This window comes from Somniosus microcephalus, unplaced genomic scaffold, assembly GCF_052327205.1.
Source record: "Somniosus microcephalus isolate GS21.2 unplaced genomic scaffold, FLI_Smic_1.0 scaffold1283, whole genome shotgun sequence".
NCBI classification, from domain to species: domain Eukaryota; kingdom Metazoa; phylum Chordata; class Chondrichthyes; order Squaliformes; family Somniosidae; genus Somniosus; species Somniosus microcephalus.
Genome location: NW_028226470.1, coordinates 14,728 through 34,142, shown reverse-complemented (window position 1 = coordinate 34,142; position 19,415 = coordinate 14,728). Strand labels below are relative to the sequence as shown.

The window sequence follows — 19,415 nt, the reverse complement described above, 5'->3', positions numbered from 1 at the left end:
GAGGAGGCCATTCAGCCCCTCGAGCCTGTTCCACCATTCAATGAGATCATGGCTGATCTGTGACCTAACTCCATACACCAGCCTTTGGCCCATATCGCTTAATATCTTTGGTTAACAAAAATCTATCAATCTCAGGATTAAAATTAACAATTGACCCGGCAGCAATTGCCATTTGCGGAAAAGAGTTCCAAACTTCTACCACCCTTTGTGTGTGGAAGTGTTTCCTAATTTCACTCCTGAAAGATCTGGCTCCAATTTTTAGACTATGCCCCTAGTCCTAGACTCCCCAATCAGCGGAAATAATTTCACTCAACCCTATCAGTTCCCCTTAATATCTTGAAAACGTCAATCAAGTCACCGATTAACTTTCTAAATTCCAGGAATGGGTAAAGTAAGGATCCAGAGTCTGGAGCAAGGTGCAAATAAAGCAACACGTTTAGTTCATGCTTCTGGGATGTAATTAGGGCCCGAATCGCTGTGTGTTTAATAAATGCCGCTTCTATGGTGCAGTTTAATAACAGCGCTGGGCAGCAGAGGTGTTGCACTAATTCATCTCAAACACCGCCATGTAGCGCCACCTTCCGCCTGTGGAGCAACATTACAGGCAGGAAGGTCACCGGGTTCCTGCAGCTCACAGCTCATTCCACCCAGTCAGTTCCTCTCTACAATTCACCATCCATTTGTTTCTTCTCTCCCCCTCCTTCTATTCCCCAGCCCTACACAGGCCCTTGCTGATCTTTCAGTTCCCAGTTCCGATGCAGGGTGTATTCCCGGAATGTTAACCTGTCTTCTCTCTCCACAGGTGATGACCTTGTCCACTCTCTATTCTAAACACTCCACACGCTTGAATGTTCTGATCATTTCCATCCCCTGGGTTTTCCCATGTTTCTGACACTCCCTCCTGTTCCCTTTTGATTTCACTTCTATCTGGTGCCCCTTTTACTTTTTCCTTCCCTCGGGTATTATTTAATTTGCCGTGTCTCGGATGGTCCCTTTGTCATGTCCTTCCCACTGGTGTTCTATCTCACCCTAGTTCCTCTCCCCTGCCCCTCTTTACCTTTAACTTCCCAGCTGGAGTCTCTGGTTCCCTTGGTGTATTTCTGCCCGTGTTTTAATTCTCCTCTGTCTCTGGGCCCCGATGATTCTCGATGTTCTTGAGGTTTTTATTTAATTTTACAGGAGTCTCTGGAGCAGTTGCCACGAGTTTGTTCCCCTGCACCGATTAAACAAACAAATCTCACCAACAAGACATTGTCACTGGGTTGTAGCCGCCCTGACCTCAGGTGACATTTGGACCATCCGCACCACCTGTGACCGAGACCGACGCCCATCAGTTTGCAGCTGGCAGGAGGCAGGGTGAAATTATGGGATGGACCTATTAGTGACCTTTAACCCCGCAGATTGTCAGCGGGGCGGAGTTTTTCCCGCCGTCATTCGATCCCGGATGGAAGATGGGAAAGATTCTCTCAGTGAAAGTGTGGGTGAAAGTGTGAAGGTGGGACATGTTGTCCGCATTGTAAAATGACACCTGTCCGCCCTCATAGTCCAGGTACACCCCGATCTTCCGGGGATCCACACTCGGGGTGAGGGGGGTTGGTGAGGGGGAGGTGAAGGCAAGATAGACACTTCTGGGGAACAGCCCCACAGCCCAGTATCCGGTCTCAGGTCTCAGTAAGATTCCACCTTTCCTCCCGGCAGACTCTCTGGTCACTCCCACAATCCACTCAGTCTTGTCCCCCACCTCCACCTCCACCTCCCAGTAGTGTCTCCCTGATGTGAATCCCTCCGATCCCAGGACACAGGGCCAGAGATCAAACCTCTCCGGGGTGTCAGGGAGCGGCTGCCGTTTGTCTCCGAGTCTCACACTGGTCCGGTCCTCAGACAGGATGAGCCGGGGATTCGCTGTGTTCGGATCCAGAGTCAGAGAGGCTGGAGCTGGGGGAAAAGTTAAAATAACAGTCAGTGATTTCGTTTCTTGCTGTGATTTATTCAAACTTGATTTTTAAAATGCTCACTCGGGCTCTGGGTTGTGTTCAGAGTGGGGGGAGGGGGAGGGGAGAGAGAGCGGGAGACGGAGGGAAAGAGAGAGGGGCGGGGAAAGAGTCGGCAGGCGGAGAGAGGGGGAGGGGAGAGAAAGCGGGAGGGGTGTGGAGAGAGGACGGGAAATGGAGGAAAGAGTGGGCGGGGGAGGGGAGGGGAGAGAGAACAGGAGGAGGATGGGGAGGGGGCGGGCAGTGAGAGCAGGAGGGGGAGAGAAGGAGAGAGGGGAAAGAGGGAGAGGGGAAGGGGAGGGGCGAGGAGAGAAAGCGGAGGGGGGGAGGGGCGAGAGGGAAGGGGAGTGAGAGCGGGGTGGGGTGAGAGCGGGGTGGGGAGAAAGAGGTTGGTGGCGAGCGGAGAGAGAGCGGGAGGGGGAGGGGAGAGAGAGCGGGAGGGGGAGGGGAGAGAGCGGGTGGGGGAGGGGAGAGAGCGGGTGGGGGAGGGGAGAGAGCGGGTGGGGGAGGGGAGAGAGCGGGAGGGGGAGAGGAGAGAGAGCGGGTGGGGGAGGGGAGAGAGTGGGAGGGGGAGAGGAGAGAGAGCAGGTGGGGGAGGGGAGAGGGGAGGGGGAGGGGAGGGGAGAGGGGAAGGGGAGGGGAGAGAGGGGAGGGGAAAGTGAGGGGAGGGGAGAGAGAGCAGGTGGGGGAGGGGAGGAGAGTGAGGGGAGGGGAGAGAGGGGAAGGGGAAGAGAGAGCGGGAGGGGAGGGAAGGGAGGGAGAAGGGAGAGGCAGAAGAGGGAGTGGGAGAGGAGAGAGTGCGTCGGAGAGACACGGGGAGTGGGCGAGAGAGGGAAGGCGAGAGAGGGGGGAGAGAGGAGCATGGGGAGGGGAGAAAGTGGGTAGGGGGGAAGAGAGACCGGGAGGGAGGGGGGAAGAGAGACCGGGAGGGAGGGGGGAAGAGAGACCGGGAGGGAGGTGGGGAAGAGAGACCGGGAGGGAGGGGGGGAAGAGAGACCGGGAGGGAGGGGGGGAAGAGAGACCGGGAGGGAGGGGGGGAAGAGAGACCGGGAGGGAGGGGGGGAAGAGAGACCGGGAGGGAGGGGGGGAAGAGAGACCGGGAGGGAGGGGGGGAAGAGAGACCGGGAGGGAGGGGGGGAAGAGAGACCGGGAGGGAGGGGGGGAAGAGAGACCGGGAGGGAGGGGGGGAAGAGAGACCGGGAGGGAGGGGGGGAAGAGAGACCGGGAGGGAGGGGGGGAAGAGAGACCGGGAGGGAGGGGGGGAAGAGAGACCGGGAGGGAGGGGGGGAAGAGAGACCGGGAGGGAGGGGGGGAAGAGAGACCGGGAGGGAGGGGGGGAAGAGAGACCGGGAGGGAGGGGGGGAAGAGAGACCGGGAGGGAGGGGGGGAAGAGAGACCGGGAGGGAGGGGGGGAAGAGAGACCGGGAGGGAGGGGGGGAAGAGAGACCGGGAGGGAGGGGGGGAAGAGAGACCGGGAGGGAGGGGGGGAAGAGAGACCGGGAGGGAGGGGGGGAAGAGAGACCGGGAGGGAGGGGGGGAAGAGAGACCGGGAGGGAGGGGGGGAAGAGAGACCGGGAGGGAGGGGGGGAAGAGAGACCGGGAGGGAGGGGGGGAAGAGAGACCGGGAGGGAGGGGGGGAAGAGAGACCGGGAGGGAGGGGGGGAAGAGAGACCGGGAGGGAGGGGGGGAAGAGAGACCGGGAGGGAGGGGGGGAAGAGAGACCGGGAGGGAGGGGGGGAAGAGAGACCGGGAGGGAGGGGGGGAAGAGAGACCGGGAGGGAGGGGGGGAAGAGAGACCGGGAGGGAGGGGGGGAAGAGAGACCGGGAGGGAGGGGGGGAAGAGAGACCGGGAGGGAGGGGGGGAAGAGAGACCGGGAGGGAGGGGGGGAAGAGAGACCGGGAGGGAGGGGGGGAAGAGAGACCGGGAGGGAGGGGGGGAAGAGAGACCGGGAGGGAGGGGGGGAAGAGAGACCGGGAGGGAGGGGGGGAAGAGAGACCGGGAGGGAGGGGGGGAAGAGAGACCGGGAGGGAGGGGGGGAAGAGAGACCGGGAGGGAGGGGGGGAAGAGAGACCGGGAGGGAGGGGGGGAAGAGAGACCGGGAGGGAGGGGGGGAAGAGAGACCGGGAGGGAGGGGGGGAAGAGAGACCGGGAGGGAGGGGGGGAAGAGAGACCGGGAGGGAGGGGGGGAAGAGAGACCGGGAGGGAGGGGGGGAAGAGAGACCGGGAGGGAGGGGGGGAAGAGAGACCGGGAGGGAGGGGGGGAAGAGAGACCGGGAGGGAGGGGGGGAAGAGAGACCGGGAGGGAGGGGGGGAAGAGAGACCGGGAGGGAGGGGGGGAAGAGAGACCGGGAGGGAGGGGGGGAAGAGAGACCGGGAGGGAGGGGGGGAAGAGAGACCGGGAGGGAGGGGGGGAAGAGAGACCGGGAGGGAGGGGGGGAAGAGAGACCGGGAGGGAGGGGGGGAAGAGAGACCGGGAGGGAGGGGGGGAAGAGAGACCGGGAGGGAGGGGGGGAAGAGAGACCGGGAGGGAGGGGGGGAAGAGAGACCGGGAGGGAGGGGGGGAAGAGAGACCGGGAGGGAGGGGGGGAAGAGAGACCGGGAGGGAGGGGGGGAAGAGAGACCGGGAGGGAGGGGGGGAAGAGAGACCGGGAGGGAGGGGTGGAAGAGAGACCGGGAGGGAGGGGTGGAAGAGAGACCGGGAGGGAGGGGGGGAAGAGAGACCGGGAGGGAGGGGGGGAAGAGAGACCGGGAGGGAGGGGGGAAGAGAGACCGGGAGGGGAGGTGGAGAGAGAGCGGGAGGGGGGAGAGAGAGAGCGGGGCGGGAGGGGGGAGAGAGAGAGAGAGAGCGGGGCGGGAGGGGGGAGAGAGAGCGGGGGGGAGGGGAGAGAGACTAGTAGGGGGAGGGGAGAGAGAAGGGCAGGGGGAGGGGAGAGAGAGGGGGGAGTGGGGAGGGGCAGAGAGAGGGGAGCAGAGAGAGGGGAGGGGGAGAGAGGGGATGGGGAGAGAGGGGAGGGGGAGGAGCAGAGAGGGGAGGGGGAGAGAGGGGAGGGGGAGAGAGAGGGGAGCGGAGAGAGAGGGGTGGGGGAGAGAGAGGGGTGGGGGAGAGAAAGGGGAGGGGAGAGAGAGAGGGGGAGGGGACATAGAGGTGGAGGGTAGGGGGGAGAGAGGGGGAGGGAGGGGACATAGAGGTGGAGGGTAGGGGGGAGATAGGGAGAGGGGAGGGGAGTGAGGGGGAGCGGCGGGGAGGGGGAGATAGCGGGAGGGGGAGGGAGGGGAGATACAGGTGGTGGGTAGAGAGAGGAGGAAGGTAGAGAAAGGGGCGGGGGAGGGGATAGGGATGAGATAGCGGGAGGTGACAGAGGGGGAGGGGGAAGGGAGGGAAGGGGAAGAGAGCGGGAGGGGAGAGACAGTAGGAGGGGAGGGGAGAGAGCAGGGGAAGGCGAGAGAGAGGGATGGGTGGGCATAGAGACCGAAAGGGAGGGGAGGGAGAGACGTGGGGGAGAGAGGGGGAGGGGAGGGAGAGACGTGGGGGAGAGAGGGGGAGGGGAGAGAGCGGGAGGGGGAGGGTAGAGAGAAGGAGGGAGAGACATGGGGGAGAGAGGGGAGGGGGAGGGGGAGGGAAGAGAGCGGGAGGAGGGAGAGACATGGGGGAGAGAGGGGGAGGGGAGAGAGAGCAGGAGGGGGAGGGGAGAAAGGGGAGTGGAGGGGAATGAGAGAGAGGAGGAGAGACGGAGGGGAGAGAAGAAGAGAGGGGAGGGGAGAGAGGGGGCTGGGAGAAGGGAGGGGGAGGGGAGAGAGTGATAGTGGAGGGGAGAGATAAGGGGGGAGGGGAGAAGGGGAGGGGGAAGGGAGAGTGAGCGGGAGGGGAGAGAGTGGGAGAGGAGCGTGAAGGGGGGGAGAGAGTGGGAGAGGAGCGGGAAGGGAGGGGAGAGAGTGGGAGAGGAGCGGGAAGGGAGGGGAGAGAGTGGGAGAGGAGCGGAGGTGAGAGAGAGCGGGAGGGTGATGGAGAATAGGAGAGAGAAGGGGAGGGGGGAGGGGAGAGAGAGGGGGATGGGGAATGGGAGAGAGAAGGGGAGGGGGGAGAGGGTGGGAGGGCGTGTAGAGTGAGTGGGAGGGAGTGGAGAGAGAGGTGGAGGGTTAGCAGAGATAGGTGGAGGGGAAAGAGTGTGAGATGGAGGTGAGGGGGGGGAGGAGAGAGCGGTGGCAGGGGGAGGGGGATGGAGGGGAGAGAGGGGGAGGTGAGGGTAGAGATAGGGGATGGGTAGAGAGAGCACGAGGGGGAGGGGAGACAGGGGGAGGGGAGGAAGACAGTGGGGGAAGGGGTGGGAGAACGGAGGGTAGAAGAGGGTCAGGGGAGGAGAGAGGTGGAGGGTGAGGGGAGAGAGTGGGTGTGACAGAAGGGAGGAGGGGAGAGATGGGGAGGTGAGTGGAGGGGACAAAGATCGTGGGGGAGAGACACGGGGAGGAGAGGGGAGAGAGACCGGGGAGAGAGAGAGGGAGGGTGAGTGGAGGGGAGAGGGAGGGAGGGGGCGGGAGGTGGCGGGGGGTAGAGGGTGATGGGTAGAAACAGAGAGAGAGGGGAGGGGAGAGAGAGGTGGAGGAAAGAGTGATGGGGGGCAGAGATAGGAGGGGGAGTAGGGAGAGAGAGAGGGAGGGGAGAGAGCAGGGGAGGGAAGGGGGGGGAGTTGGGAGAGAGGGGGAGGGGACAGAGAGCGGGAGGGGAGAGAGTGGGAGGGGTGGGGAGAGGGGGAGCATGAGGGGAGAGGGGGGGATAAGGGGTGGGGAGAGAGAGCGGGAGGGGACAGAGGGGGAGGTTGAGGGGAGAGAGCGCTGGAGGGGGGGTGAGGGGAAGGGGAGGGGAAAGAGCGGGGATGGGAGGGGGAGCAGGAGGTGGAGGGGAGGAACAGAGCTGAGTGGGGGAGAGGCGAGGGAGCGGGAGAGGGGGAGAGCGAGGGGGAGGAGAGAGGAGATGGAGTGGAGAGAGGGGGCGAGTGGGGGTGGCGAGAGAGGGGGCGAGTGGGGGTGGCGAGAGAGGGGGCGACAGAGGGGAGACGGGGGAGGGGAGGATAGGGGTAGGGGAGGATAGAGAGAGGGGGAGGGGGTGGGGTGAGAGGGAGGGGAGAGAGTGCTGGAGTGGGGTAGAGTGAGAGAGTGGGAGGGGAGAGGGAGGGCATGGGGGAGAGGGTAGGGTGAGCGGGGGAGGAGAGGGTAGGGGAGGAGGGAGAGCAGGATGGGGTGAGAGAGAGAGAGGGGGGGGTAGTGAGAGGAGAGAGGGGGAGGAGGGGAGAGAGAGACCAGGAGGGGAGGGGACTGGGGGGGGAGGGGGAGTGGGGGGGAGGGGGAGAGGGAGCCGGTAGAGGGGAGAGAGTGGGGGGCAGGAGGGAGGGGAGGAGAGAGCGCGGCAAAGGGGAGAGAGAGGAGGAGTGGGAGGAGAGAGGGGAAGGGGAGAGAAAGGGGCGGGAGGAGGGTAAGAGGGAGCCAATAAAGGGGAGAGAGTGGGGGGCAGAGGGGAGAGGGAGGGTAGGGTGAGGGGAGGGGAGCAGAGCAAGAGGGGAGGACAGAGAGTGGGATGGGGGAGAGGGGGGGAGGGGCTGGAAGAAGGAGGGGGGGGTAGAGCGAGAGAGAGTGGCAGTTGGGGAGGGGAGGGAGTGCCGGGAGTAGGAGGGGAGGAGGGGTGAGAAATGGGGAGAGGAGGGGGCCGGGAGGAGGAGAGGAAGTGAGAACGGGAGTGGGAGGGGGGAGAGAGAGGGGGGGATGGGAGTTAATTGCGTTTTTTTAAAACTTTTCTTTCGCCTCTGCCATCCTGCTCTGATCTTGAGCCACTGTGAGGAACTCTGCAGCCCCAGTCTCCCGCTATTCTCAGTGCCTGCAGAGTGCATCAAGGGCCTTTGAAAATTAACAAGGTGTCAGTGACAGAAGCTCTAATGTGTCCTGGAGACACAGTGGGTGAAATTGGTCTTGGACTGTTTTAGGTGACAGTCAATCAGCAGCTCGTATCGCGCTCCCTCAATATTCGTTTCCATTAACTTCAATGGGAATTAATATTGGACACAATGTAAAATGGGCCACTGATTTACTATCGCCCATTCTGTGTTACCACCCAGACTAATTTTACCCGCAATCTCTCTCTGGAGGCGTGACCCACACACCACTAATCAGCGCTGTCGATGTGTGGAGAGGGGGAAAGTACCGACAGCAGGAGAATAGAGAGAAGAGAAGGAAAAAGGTAAAGAGAAAACAATGAGGAGGGAACTGCTGCAGAAAGGAAGAGAGAACCAACAACAACCGAGGGAAACTAAATTAAAAAGCTCAGCAGAGGAAATGGGAGAGACAGGATACACCATGTACTGGAGACAAAGTCCCAGACACTCTTCGATTGAGCACAATCAGCAGTGCAATTCCAGATTGAATAGAACAGCAAGGGTCTGGTTCAGCCTGAGACAGTGGCCAAGGAGGGGGTGGAGTTGGTGGCCAGGATGTAGAGTTGTTGACAATTTCCAAACTGATGGCTTAAATCTTCACAATGTTTAACTGGAAAATATTCTGGCTCCTCCATAACTGGATTCCAGATAATCTGTTGGACAACACACTGGCGGTGAAGGGGTCAAGAGAGGTGGTGGAGAGGTAGAGCTGGGTACCATCGGTGTACATCTGGAAACTGAGCCTGTTTCTGTGGATGAGGTTGACAAGTGGCAACATGTAGATCAGTGAGAGAAGAAGACCAAGAATAAATACTTGAGAATCTCCTGGGGTGCCGTGCGGGGGCGGGAAGAGAAGCCATTGCTGGAGATACTCTGGCTACGATCAAATAGGTAAATGTGAACCAAGTAAAGGCAGTCCCACTGAGTAGGACAATTGAGGAGAGACATTGGAGGAGAATGGTCAATGTTTGCAGAGACCTCCAGGAGGATGAGGAGGGGAAATGCGCTATACTCACTGTCACAGAGCGTGTCATTTGTGACCTTTATTGGGGCCACTTTGGGGCTATGATGACAGGGATGAAAATCTGGTTAGTGTGGTTCAAACATGCAGTTGTGTCAAAATGGCCGGGGATTTCAGAAGTGATCACACGGTCAAGGACTTTGTAGAAGAAAGTAAGGTTGGAGATCAAGTTAAGGACAGAGGGATAGAGGGTGGGTAATTTTGAGGAAGGGTGTGATGACATTGGATTTGAAAAGGAGCTGGATAGGACGTGAGGAGTGGGAACCATTTACAATGTGAGCTAGCATGGAAAGCAGGAAGAGAAGTTGGGTGGGCAGCAGTTTAGTGGGAATGGGGTCAATGGAGCAGGAGGTGGGTCCAGCAGAGAATACAATCTCAGTAAGACAGGCAGCCTGGCGTCTGATTGGTTACTTGCACCATGGATATGTAAAATAAAGACAATAATACAGCGAGAGAATAAAAATAAAAATACCAAACATTGAACCGAATGTTGATGTTTTATCCAGTAGGAATATCGGTATAAAATATCAGAACATACATTGATGTGAATTTAAGAACTGAAGTAAGAACTGTGAATAACTCAAAGCAGATCAGAGAAAGTGGGTGAGAGTCTCGGTGGAAGTGAGTGATGATGGGATTAGTGTCACTGTGTGAAGCTGCTTTCAAAGGTGATGCGATGACTTTCTAGCGTGGTTCTAAACTCGGGTTTAAGCAGCTGTTTTCAAAGGCCACAAGGAAAGTACTGTTGTGAGTAAAATATTTCACAGGTAAGACAGAGTCCAGCATAAGGGATGGGTTGGAATTAAATACATTGCAATTACATCTGAAGGAGAAACTGACATTTCTAATGCTCCTGACAAATGTCTCAAAGCACTTCACACAATGTATTACTTTTGAAGTGTATTTTCTGCTGTGATATAGGGCAGGGTGTCCAATAGGGCAGGGTGTCCAAATTAGACCTCCCCTCTCCTCAGCCCTCACAATTCCCACCAAGGCCCGCCGGGATATGGTGTCGCAGCCGCGAAATAGGAATCCAGCGCAAGGAGTTCGTTCTCTCCGGTGTCCTGGCCAATATTTGTCACTTAGCCAACATCACCAAAACTGGTCATCTGGTCATTATCACATTGCTGTTTGTGGGAGCTTGCTGTGCAGAAATTGGTTGTGGTGTTTCCTACATTACAACAGTGACTACACTTTAAAAACTCTTCATTGGCTGTAAAGCGCTTTGGGACGTCCCGAGTTCGTGAAAGGCGCGATATCAAAACACGTTCTTTTTTTCCGTCTTTGGTCATTTTTTCTCCGCGGTCAGGAGGTGCATGAATTATCCTGCCTGCTGCTGGTCGATCCTTGGTTTTCCAGCCCCCCACCGTATTTTCCTGTAACCTCCCACCCCACTCCGCCCACCTTTAAACAGCTCCTGCTCACTTGCCTCCAGGGAGGATTTGGCGGATTTCCTGTCTCCCGCCTCCCTCCTCAAGGATCACCGAGCACCTTCCCACGCTCCAAATCCGTGAGCAACTCGCCAACAACATTGTACAGAAGCCCAACCCTGAGAATGGATTGGGCCTCTGACCAATTTCATGGAGCGAGCAGTGGGCTCACTGACTCACTGCCTGCCCGATCAATGGGGTCACTCAAAAACCCAACCTCGCTCAATCCAAACTGCCTTTTCACCCTCCCTTTTCTCAGTTTGAGACTATCGCTACTTTGTTGTAGACTCTGTGACTGTGTTAAACCTGTGGATGTTTATCTTCTCTCTGCGGTTTAGGATCTTGAATAATTCAATAAGATCACCACAAGCCCTCCCTTATCCAGAGCAAAGACTCCTGACTTCCAGACTAGACACGGGCAGCACGGTGGCATAGTGGTTAGCACTGTTGCCTCACAGCTCCAGGGACCCGGGTTCGAATCCGGCCTCGGGTGACTGTCTGTGTGGAGTTTGCACATTCTCCCCGTGTTTGCGTGGGTTTCCTCCGGGTGCTCCGGTTTCCTCCCACAGTCCAAAGATGTGCGGGTTAGGTTGATTGGCTATGATAAATTGACCCTTAGCGTTAGGGGGATTAAATACGTGGGGTTACGGGGATAAGGTGGGATATGTGTTGATGTAGGGGTTACGGGGATCGGGTGGGATATGTGTCGGTGCAGGCTCGATGGGCCAAAATGGCCTCTATCTGCACTGTGGGGTTTCTGTGATTCTGTGATCAGTGATCATTTAATCTGGGGTCCGGGAGCCGGTTTAGTATCTTCTCATCTGGATTTATAAATCAGGAAAAGGAATATAAGAGTTTTACCGGGGTTAATGGCGTCTATCATTTCTCTCCACGCTGTGTACTGTAAAGGGCCGTTGAACTTTCCGATACTTGACCTTCGTCACTAATCCTGTAAATATTCAACAGTTGATGTTATAAATCGACATTTAACACTTTGAGTTATTTTACCAAACTGTGCAGAGTTTCAGTAAAGAGCATGTCCTACCTCCTCTTCCGACAAGCTTCCTCCTGAAATCAATAAAACACAAACAGTGAGGAGGATAGTAAAAGACTTCAGGAGGACACAGACAGGCTGGTGAAATGAGCAGACACAGGGCAGATAGAATTTAACACAGAAGTGTGAAGTGATGCATTTTGGAAGGAAGAATGAGGAGAGGCAAAATAAACTAAATGGTACAATTTTAAATGTGGTGCAGGAACAGAGAGACCTGGGGGATCACATTCACAAATCTTAAAGACAATTGGCAAAATAAGAGAGTGGGGATTTTTTAACAATGACTTGTGATGATCTGGAATGCACTGACTGACAGGGTGGAGGAAGCAGATTCCATAGTGATATACACTTGAAAAGAAAAAAATTGCAGGGCTATGGAGAAAGAGCAGGGGGAGTGGGTCTAATTGGTTGCTCTTTCAAAAAGCCAGCACAGGGAAGATGAGCCGAATTGTCTCCTTCCGTGCTGTCGGGTTCGATCATTCTATGTAGTTTGAAAAGCCTGATTTGTGTGTCAGATACTGGAACTCAACATCAGTGTCACTCACAGACACAGTGACTCTCACACCCACCGCACCAGGCACACCCACACACTCACAACATGGAACTGTAACTGGATTGCAATCTGAGTGCCAGGAAAATATTAAACTGCAGCAACACGGAAATAATTACAAGCAAAATATCAAGATCAGGACAACTCATTTCCGGGAGGTTGCAGGTATTTCCGGGAATCTGCGGACAGTGTGGGAGCCGGTTAGTTCAGTGACAATACAATACAATAGCAGAACCGCCCCGGAATAGACAAAACAATCGGTTTAAATCAGTTCCGAATTATTCAGCAAATGCTGCATTTATTTCAGTTATCATCGGTTATTTTGTGACTGTGTGAAGTTTCACTGAACTGACCCGCAATATAATCCTCACCTTCAGAAATGTCAGCCCGTCTTTTTGCTCCATCTGTTTCTGCAACTTTGAGAGTTTCTCCTGAATAGAATTTAAATTCTCTTGAATTTCTCAGAGGTTTTTCTCCATTGTTTTTAGAATCTGACAGTGATACAAAGTTATATAGTCACACAATAAAAGACAATTCCCAACTCCCTGTCATGAACTAACACTAAATTGTCACTAAATTGGCCTCTTCGGTTCCCTGCTCTGTTACCGTGTTTACTCTTACGCTGTTACAACCTTATATATCGCACATTAAGATTCCTAATCCCTAATAAAAACAGAAAATGCTGGAAACACTCAGCAGATCAGGCAGCATCAGTGGAGGGAAAAACAGAACGTTTCAGGTCGGTGACCTTTCGTCAGAACTGGAAAGTGTTGGAGATTTAACAATCTGTAAACAAGTACAGAGCCAAGGGAAGGGGAGAGGGGTGGGCGCGCTGGGAAAGTGATAGGGTGGGGGGCAGGAGTGAATAAATATCAAAAGGGATGATGGTGCAAAGCAGAAGATGGTGGTAATGGGACAAGTAAAGAGACAAAAGGTGGGTCCAGAGGAGGTGTGAATGGTTCCAGCAGAATGGTGACGGTGGTTATGATCTGAAGTTCTTGAACTCAGTGTTGAGGCCGGAAGCTGTAAAGATTCCTAATCCGTGTCATGATGAACTAACGCTACATTATCAGAAGCTGCCTGACCTGCTGAGTGTTTCCAGCATTTCCTGTTGTTACTACATTATCAGAGCTGCTCATAAGCGGCCGTTTGGAAGAGACAGACGAGTAGATGTCATTTTAGAGTCAAAGGCGGGAGTTAACAATGAGCTCAGTAAACGGGAGTGTGAAATATATAAGGACACATTTGAGATGGAAAGTACGGCTCTCACAAGCGATCTTACAGAGCTCCGTGACCCTGTGAGCCTCTGTCCAGTCTAACCAGGTCCGCAGAGAGAGTTGAGCGACACACATTTTGCCCCGCAGAGTGAATGCCATCGCGATATTCGCCAGAAGAACCGACACACCAGGAGTGCAGCAGACTGGAGTTGACTTGCCCAAGACAGAGTCTTGAGACCAAGACTGACAGCGATCCTGTTCAGTTCCCGAGTTCTCCAATCACTTGTTCTCCACCATTACTCGACTGAAATCGCTCTGTGGGCACAACAATGCCTTGGTGTCAATCATATTGGTTTATGTCGGGCAATTCAAAGCAAGCTAAATACTGCAGCATATATCAAACCCTGCACATTAATGGCGAATCCTAATGTGTATATTTCCCACATGATTGTGGATATTAATGTGGCATTTTCTAGCTAATCTTTCCCAATGTGGGCCTGGAACGTGTAATCAAACAATGGGATTGAATGAAATCAATTTTGAGAAGGTGGATTTGATCAGATCCAAGTGTAAGAATACATAAGAATCAGAGGATGATACAGCACAGAAGAAGGCCATTCGGCCCACCGTGCCTGTGAACCTTCAGAGACAGTCACCGCTTCTTGGGCCGTTTTTAATGGGGAATTCTTTCCTGCAGCACTGATATCCTGCCAGCAGGTGGCAGTAATGCACTTTGTAACAATGACAGACTTGCGATCAAACAGCGTCTCAACCCAGCCCAGAAACTCACTGCACCCGCAATGTGTTACCCGCAAGTGCAGTAGCCGTGGTTAGCGAGGAAAACGCAGCAGTCATTTTACACACAGCAAGATCCCACAGAGAGCCAATGAGATGAATGACCAGTTAATCTCTCTTTGGCGGTGCTGGTTGAGGGAGGAATGTTGCCCCGGACACCGGGAGAACTCCCTGGCTCCTCTTTGCCGCAGGATCTGAATCGCCCACTTGAGGCAGACGCGGCCTTGGATTAACATCTTACCTGAAGGACTGAGCTAGACATAGGAAGCTAGGGACAGGAGTGGGCCATTCAGCCCCTCGAATCTTTTCCGCCTTTCAGTTAGATCAAGGCTGATCTGTGCCTCATCTCCATGTTCCCGCCTAAGCTCCATATCCCTTGAAACCCTGGAAAGCTCCAATTGTCCCGGCATCCACAGCCTATAGGGGGAGAGAATTCCACAATTCCACTACACTTTTAGTGAAAAGTGCTCCGTGATTTCACTCCTGAATGACCGAGCTCTAATTTTAAAGATGGCAGCAGTCCCACCGTGCTGATGATGTGTGGAAGTATGTTCCTAAATAGAGGAGAGATTCATCCGGCGGGGAGGATTGCAGCCAATGACAGGATCTGCCCAGGTTTCACTTCCATCGAAATGAATGTAAGTAAATCCCCCCGGGCGGTGAAGGGGGTGTGCGGGGGCCCCACACCAGATTGTCCTTTCTGTGCTGCACCCCGGTGTCTTTATCAGGGACTGGGAGGGCAGCACTGCCTGAGGTGTGAATCCACAGACCCCAAATACCCGACACACAGTTTGAGTATCTCAGCATTTTTTCTATTTCCAAAAATAAATGTAATTTGCTCAAACATACAGACAACAAGCTGCAAATACATTCTGTGCAGTATAAAGTATGGTGAGAATTCCAGCCTCCCTTTCAATGCATCAATGCCCTCTACTGCATACACTCCACGTGGCAGCGAGTTCCACATTCTCACCACTCTCTGGAGGAAAGATGTCACTCCAAGTCCTTCCACAATCAGTTGATGTTTGTTTCTGGGCCCAGTGTCCCTGGGAAGGATCCATTGAGCACAGAGGCCTGTGTTATGGAGTTTCCTGGGAGGACCCGGCCTCGACAGAAAATCCACTGCATCTTCTCTCCAGACTTCCTCTGCAAACATACATTCCACAAGCAGGTGGGCAGCCGCCTCTGCCACAGTGGTAGGTGTCAGCTGTGGCGTTTACTGAGTCAGAAGGTCATGGGATCCAGTCTCACTCCAGCCACTTGCTCACATGATAGAAACATAGGAACTTAGAAGATAGGAGCAGGAGTAGGCCATTCGGCCCCTCGAGCCTGCTCCGCCATTCAATGCGATCATGGCTGATCATCCAAACTCAGTACCCTGTTCCTGCTTTCTCTCCATATCCCTTTAGCCTTAAGAAATATATCTAACTCCTTCTTGAATATATTTAATGAATTGGCCTCTACTGCCTTCTGTGGTAGAGAATTCCACAGGTTTACCACTCTCTGGGTGAAGAAATGCCTCCTCATCTCTGTCCTAAATGGCTTACCCCTTATCCTTAGACTGTGACCCCTGGTTCTGGACTCCCCCGCCATCAGGAACATCCTTCTTACATCTAGTCTGTCTACTCCGGTTGGAATTTTATAAGTTTCAATGAGATCCCCTCTCATTCTTCTAAACTCCAGCGAATATAAGCCCAATCGACCCAATCTCTCCTCATACGTTATTCCTGACATCCCAGGTATCAGTCTGGTGATTCTTCGCTGCACTCCTTCCATGGCAAGAACGTCCTTCCTCAGGTAAGGCGACCAAAACTGCACACAATACCCAAGGTGTGGTCTCACCAAGGCCCTGTACAACTGCAGCAAGACATCCTTGTTCCTGTACTCGAACCCTCTCGCTGTGAAGGCCAACATACCATTTGCCTTCTTAACCGCCTGCTGCACCTGCATGCTTACCTTCAGCGACTGATGCACAAGGACACCCAGGTCTCTTTGCACTTCCCCTTCTCCCAATCTATTGCCATTCAGATAATAATCTGCCTTCCTGTTTTAGCCACCAAAGTGGATAACCTCGCATTTATTCACATTATACTGCATCTGCCATATCACCCAGGCTGACACTCCAGTGGCGGACTGAGGGAGCGCTGCACTGTGAGACCTTAAACCGAGGCCCAGTCTGCCCTCTCAGGTCAATGATTCCAGGGCTCCATTCGACCATGAGCAGGGAATTCTCCCCGGTGTCCTGACCAACATTTATCCCTCAACCAACACCGAGACAACAGATGCTCGTCAATGATTTCACTGCTGTTTGTGGGATCTTGCTGTGCGCAAATTGGCTGATCTGTTTCCCTGCATCACAACATTGTCCACACGTCAAAGGTACTTTGTGGGTTTTGAAGCGCTTTGGGACGTCCTGGGGTCGTGAAAGGCGCTATATAAATGCAAGCCTTTCTTGCTTTTCCTTCTAGCAGATAAAACCGAACCTCACGGATCCAATTCTTCTAAAGATCTTCTCTGTGCCTGTCACCTGATATCAGTCCTTGACATTTATGGCACTTTGTGTTTTAGGGTGAGCGGCTGCAATCATTAACACAATTCAGTTTATGGATCTCTATCTCACACCGTGTGTCACCAGAGGGTTTGTAGTCGGCAGTGAGTTCAGTCTGGAGCAAAGTGCCCTGGAATCTCGATCCCCGCCCATCTCCGCCTCCTCCCTCCCTCTCTCTCCCTCCCCCCACTGACAACACTCCAGGAACCTTCACCCTCCCGGCCAGGGTTCAATTATTCCCCTCCGTGCTCTGATAGGCTGAAATCGCTGAACTGAAGGTGTTCGGCAGCAGAAAAACATCGAAACTGAAAGCGGTTTGAATCAGGAAGTGCTGAGGGCGAACATGGCTTCCAGACAACAGGCCGAGAGTTTGACCGAGGAGGCAATTTGTCCCATTTGTCTTGAATTCTTCACCGATCCGGTTTCACTGGAGTGTGGGCACAACTTCTGCCGCTCCTGTATCACACAGTGTTGGGAAAAGGAGACAAACTCCTGCCCGGAATGTAGAGAGGAGTTTCCGGAATTAAACCTCAGAGCCAGTCGGGCCTTAGCGAATCTGGCCGAGAAAGCTCGAAAATTAAACCTGAATCCGAAAGAGAACGAAAGTAAACTTCACTGTGAGGAACATCAGGAAGAACTGAAGCTGTTTTGTGAAACTGACAAGAAATTGATCTGTTACATTTGTAGAGATGCGCGGGAACACAGAGAGCACCGCTTCATGCCCATTAAAGAAGCTGTTGAACGCTACAAGGTAAAAGGGAGCAGAATTGATCACCTGATTATTTTATCACATTTTCATGGTCTCACACTTTTATTGTGATTTTCTCTCCCAATCCCAGGATCAGCTGAAATCCTCTTTAGATTCTCTCACAGAAGTGGAATTAAAACAGAAACAGCAGATTTCCGCAGTTAGGGTAAGGTCTCCCTGTGCTGATTTTCTGGGATCTCAGTTAGTTTTGTTGCCTTTATCGTGGTACATTAATTATGTTTCACATTTCATTTGGTAGGAACAGTCGAGCAATCTGCAGACCCGCATCACATCCGAGTTCGCTAAAATGCACCAGATTCTCAGTGAGAAAAAGCAGCGTTTAATCAGAGATCTCAGGAAACAAGAGGGGGAGATTCTAGAAACAATGGAGAAAAACCTCCGAGAAATTCAAGGGAATTTAAATTCTATTCAGGAGAAACTCTCAAAGCTGCAGAAACAGATGGAGCAAAAAGACGGGCTGACATTTCTGAAGGTGAGGATTATATTGCGGGTCAGTTCAGTGAAACTTCACACAGTCACAAAATAATCGATGATTAACTGAAATAAATGCAGCATTTGCTGCATAATTCGAAACTGATTTAAACCGATTGTTTTCTCTATTCCGGGGCGGTTCTGTTGTTGTCACCGAACTAACCGGCTCCCACACTGTCTGCAGATTCCCGGGAATGTCTGCAACCTCCCGGGAATGAGTTGTCGTGAACTTGATATTTTGCTTGTAATTATTTCCGTGTTGCTCAAGTTTAATATTCTCCTGGCACTCAGATTGCAATCCAGTTGCAGTTCCATGTTGTGAGTGTGAGGGTGTGTCTGGTGCGGTGGGTGTGAGAGTCACTGTGTCTGTGAGTGACACTGATGTTGAGTTCCAGTATCTGACACACAAATCAGGCTTTTCAACTACTTACAATCATAGAATCCCACAGCACAAAAGGCCCATTGTGCCTGTGCCGGCTCTTTGAAAGAGCTGTGCAATTAGACCCACTCCCCCTGCTCTTTCCCCACAGCCCTGCAATTTTTCCTTTTCAAGTATATTTCCAATTCCCTTTTGTAAATAGTTATTAATTCTACTTCCTGTTAGTCAGTGCATTCCAGATCATAAAAACATAGAAAAATAGGAATTGGATTTGGCCATTCGGCCCTTCGAGCCTGCTCCGCCATTCAATATCATCATGGCTGATCCTCTGTCTCAATACCATATTCCCGCTCTCTCCCCATACCCCTTGATGCCTTGATCATCACAAGTCACTGTTAAAAAATCTCCACCCTCTTTTTATTGCCAATAATCTTAAAGATGTGTGAATGTGATCCCCCAGGTCTCTCTGTTCCTGCACCACATTTAAAATTGTACCATTTAGTTTATTTTGCCGCTCCTCATTCTTCCTTCCAAAATGCATCACTTCACACTTCTCTGTGTTAAATTCTACCTGCCCTGTGTCTGCTCATTTCACCAGCCTGTCTGTGTCCTCCTGAAGTCTTTTACTATCCTCCTCACTGTTTGTGTTTTATTTATTTCAGGAGGAAGCTTGTCGGAAGAGGAGGTAGGACATGCTCTTTACTGAAACTCTGCACAGTTTGGTAAAAGAACTCTGAAAAGTGTTGAATGTCAATTTATAACATCAACTGTTCAATATTTACAGGATTAGTGATGAAGATCAAGTACTGTCAGTAGCAGATGGCGCCCTGTCGATCGAAAAGTTCAACGGCCCTTTACAGTACACAGCGTGGAGAGAAATGATAGACACCATTAACCCCGGTAAAACTCTTATATTCCTTTTCCTGATTTATAAATCCAGATGAGAAGAGACTGAACGGGCTCCCGGACCTCAGATTAAATGATCACTGATGTCCGTGTCTAGTCTGGAAGTCAGGAGTCTTTGCTCTGGATAAGGGAGGGCTTGGGGTGATCTTACTGAATTATTCAAGATCCTAAACCGCAGAGAGAAGATAAACATCCACAGGTTTAACACAGTCACAGAGTCTACAACAAAGTAGGGATAGTCTCAAACTGAGAAAAGGGAGGGTGAAAAGGCAGTTTGGATTGAGCGAGGTTGGGTTTTTGAGTGACCCCATTGATCGGGCAGGCAGTGAGTCAGTGAGCCCACTGCTCGCTCCATGAAATTG

At 53.3% G+C, this 19,415-nt stretch overlaps 2 protein-coding genes across 2 annotated transcripts; one reads left to right on the top strand and one right to left on the bottom strand.

Annotated features, from left to right (window-relative positions):
* Window positions 1–1,363: 1,363 nt before the first annotated feature.
* Window positions 1,364–11,287, bottom strand: LOC147080673 (E3 ubiquitin-protein ligase TRIM39-like). The gene is made up of 2 exons (XM_085981128.1): window positions 11,226–11,287; window positions 1,364–1,935 (listed from the first exon to the last, which is right to left on the bottom strand). Exons 1-2 carry the CDS (start codon window positions 11,245–11,247, stop codon window positions 1,379–1,381), a joined length of 579 nt encoding a protein of 192 aa, XP_085837254.1. The 5' UTR covers window positions 11,248–11,287; the 3' UTR covers window positions 1,364–1,378.
* Window positions 11,288–16,865: 5,578 nt separating this feature from the next.
* LOC147080672 (zinc-binding protein A33-like) lies at window positions 16,866–19,091 on the top strand. Its single transcript, XM_085981126.1, has 5 exons — window positions 16,866–17,279; window positions 17,368–17,442; window positions 17,536–17,769; window positions 18,810–18,832; window positions 18,932–19,091. The coding sequence occupies exons 1-5, from the start codon at window positions 16,872–16,874 to the stop codon at window positions 19,089–19,091; spliced, it is 900 nt and encodes a 299-aa protein (XP_085837252.1). The 5' UTR covers window positions 16,866–16,871.
* The last annotated feature ends 324 nt before the right edge of the window (window positions 19,092–19,415 follow it).

Excerpts from the sequence above, each read along its gene's own strand:
- LOC147080673 (XM_085981128.1), bottom strand. The coding sequence starts at position 11,247 with ATGATAGACGCCATTAACCCCG. Across the intron at positions 1,936-11,225 it reads GATAGACGCCATTAACCCCG|CTCCAGCCTCTCTGACTCTG; the intron begins GTAAAACTCTTA and ends CTTTTCCCCCAG.
- LOC147080672 (XM_085981126.1), top strand. The coding sequence starts at position 16,872 with ATGGCTTCCAGACAACAGGCCGAGAGTTTGACCGAGGAGGCAATTTGT. Across the intron at positions 17,770-18,809 it reads ACGGGCTGACATTTCTGAAG|GAGGAAGCTTGTCGGAAGAG; the intron begins GTGAGGATTATA and ends TATTTATTTCAG. Across the intron at positions 18,833-18,931 it reads GAAGCTTGTCGGAAGAGGAG|GATTAGTGATGAAGATCAAG; the intron begins GTAGGACATGCT and ends CAATATTTACAG.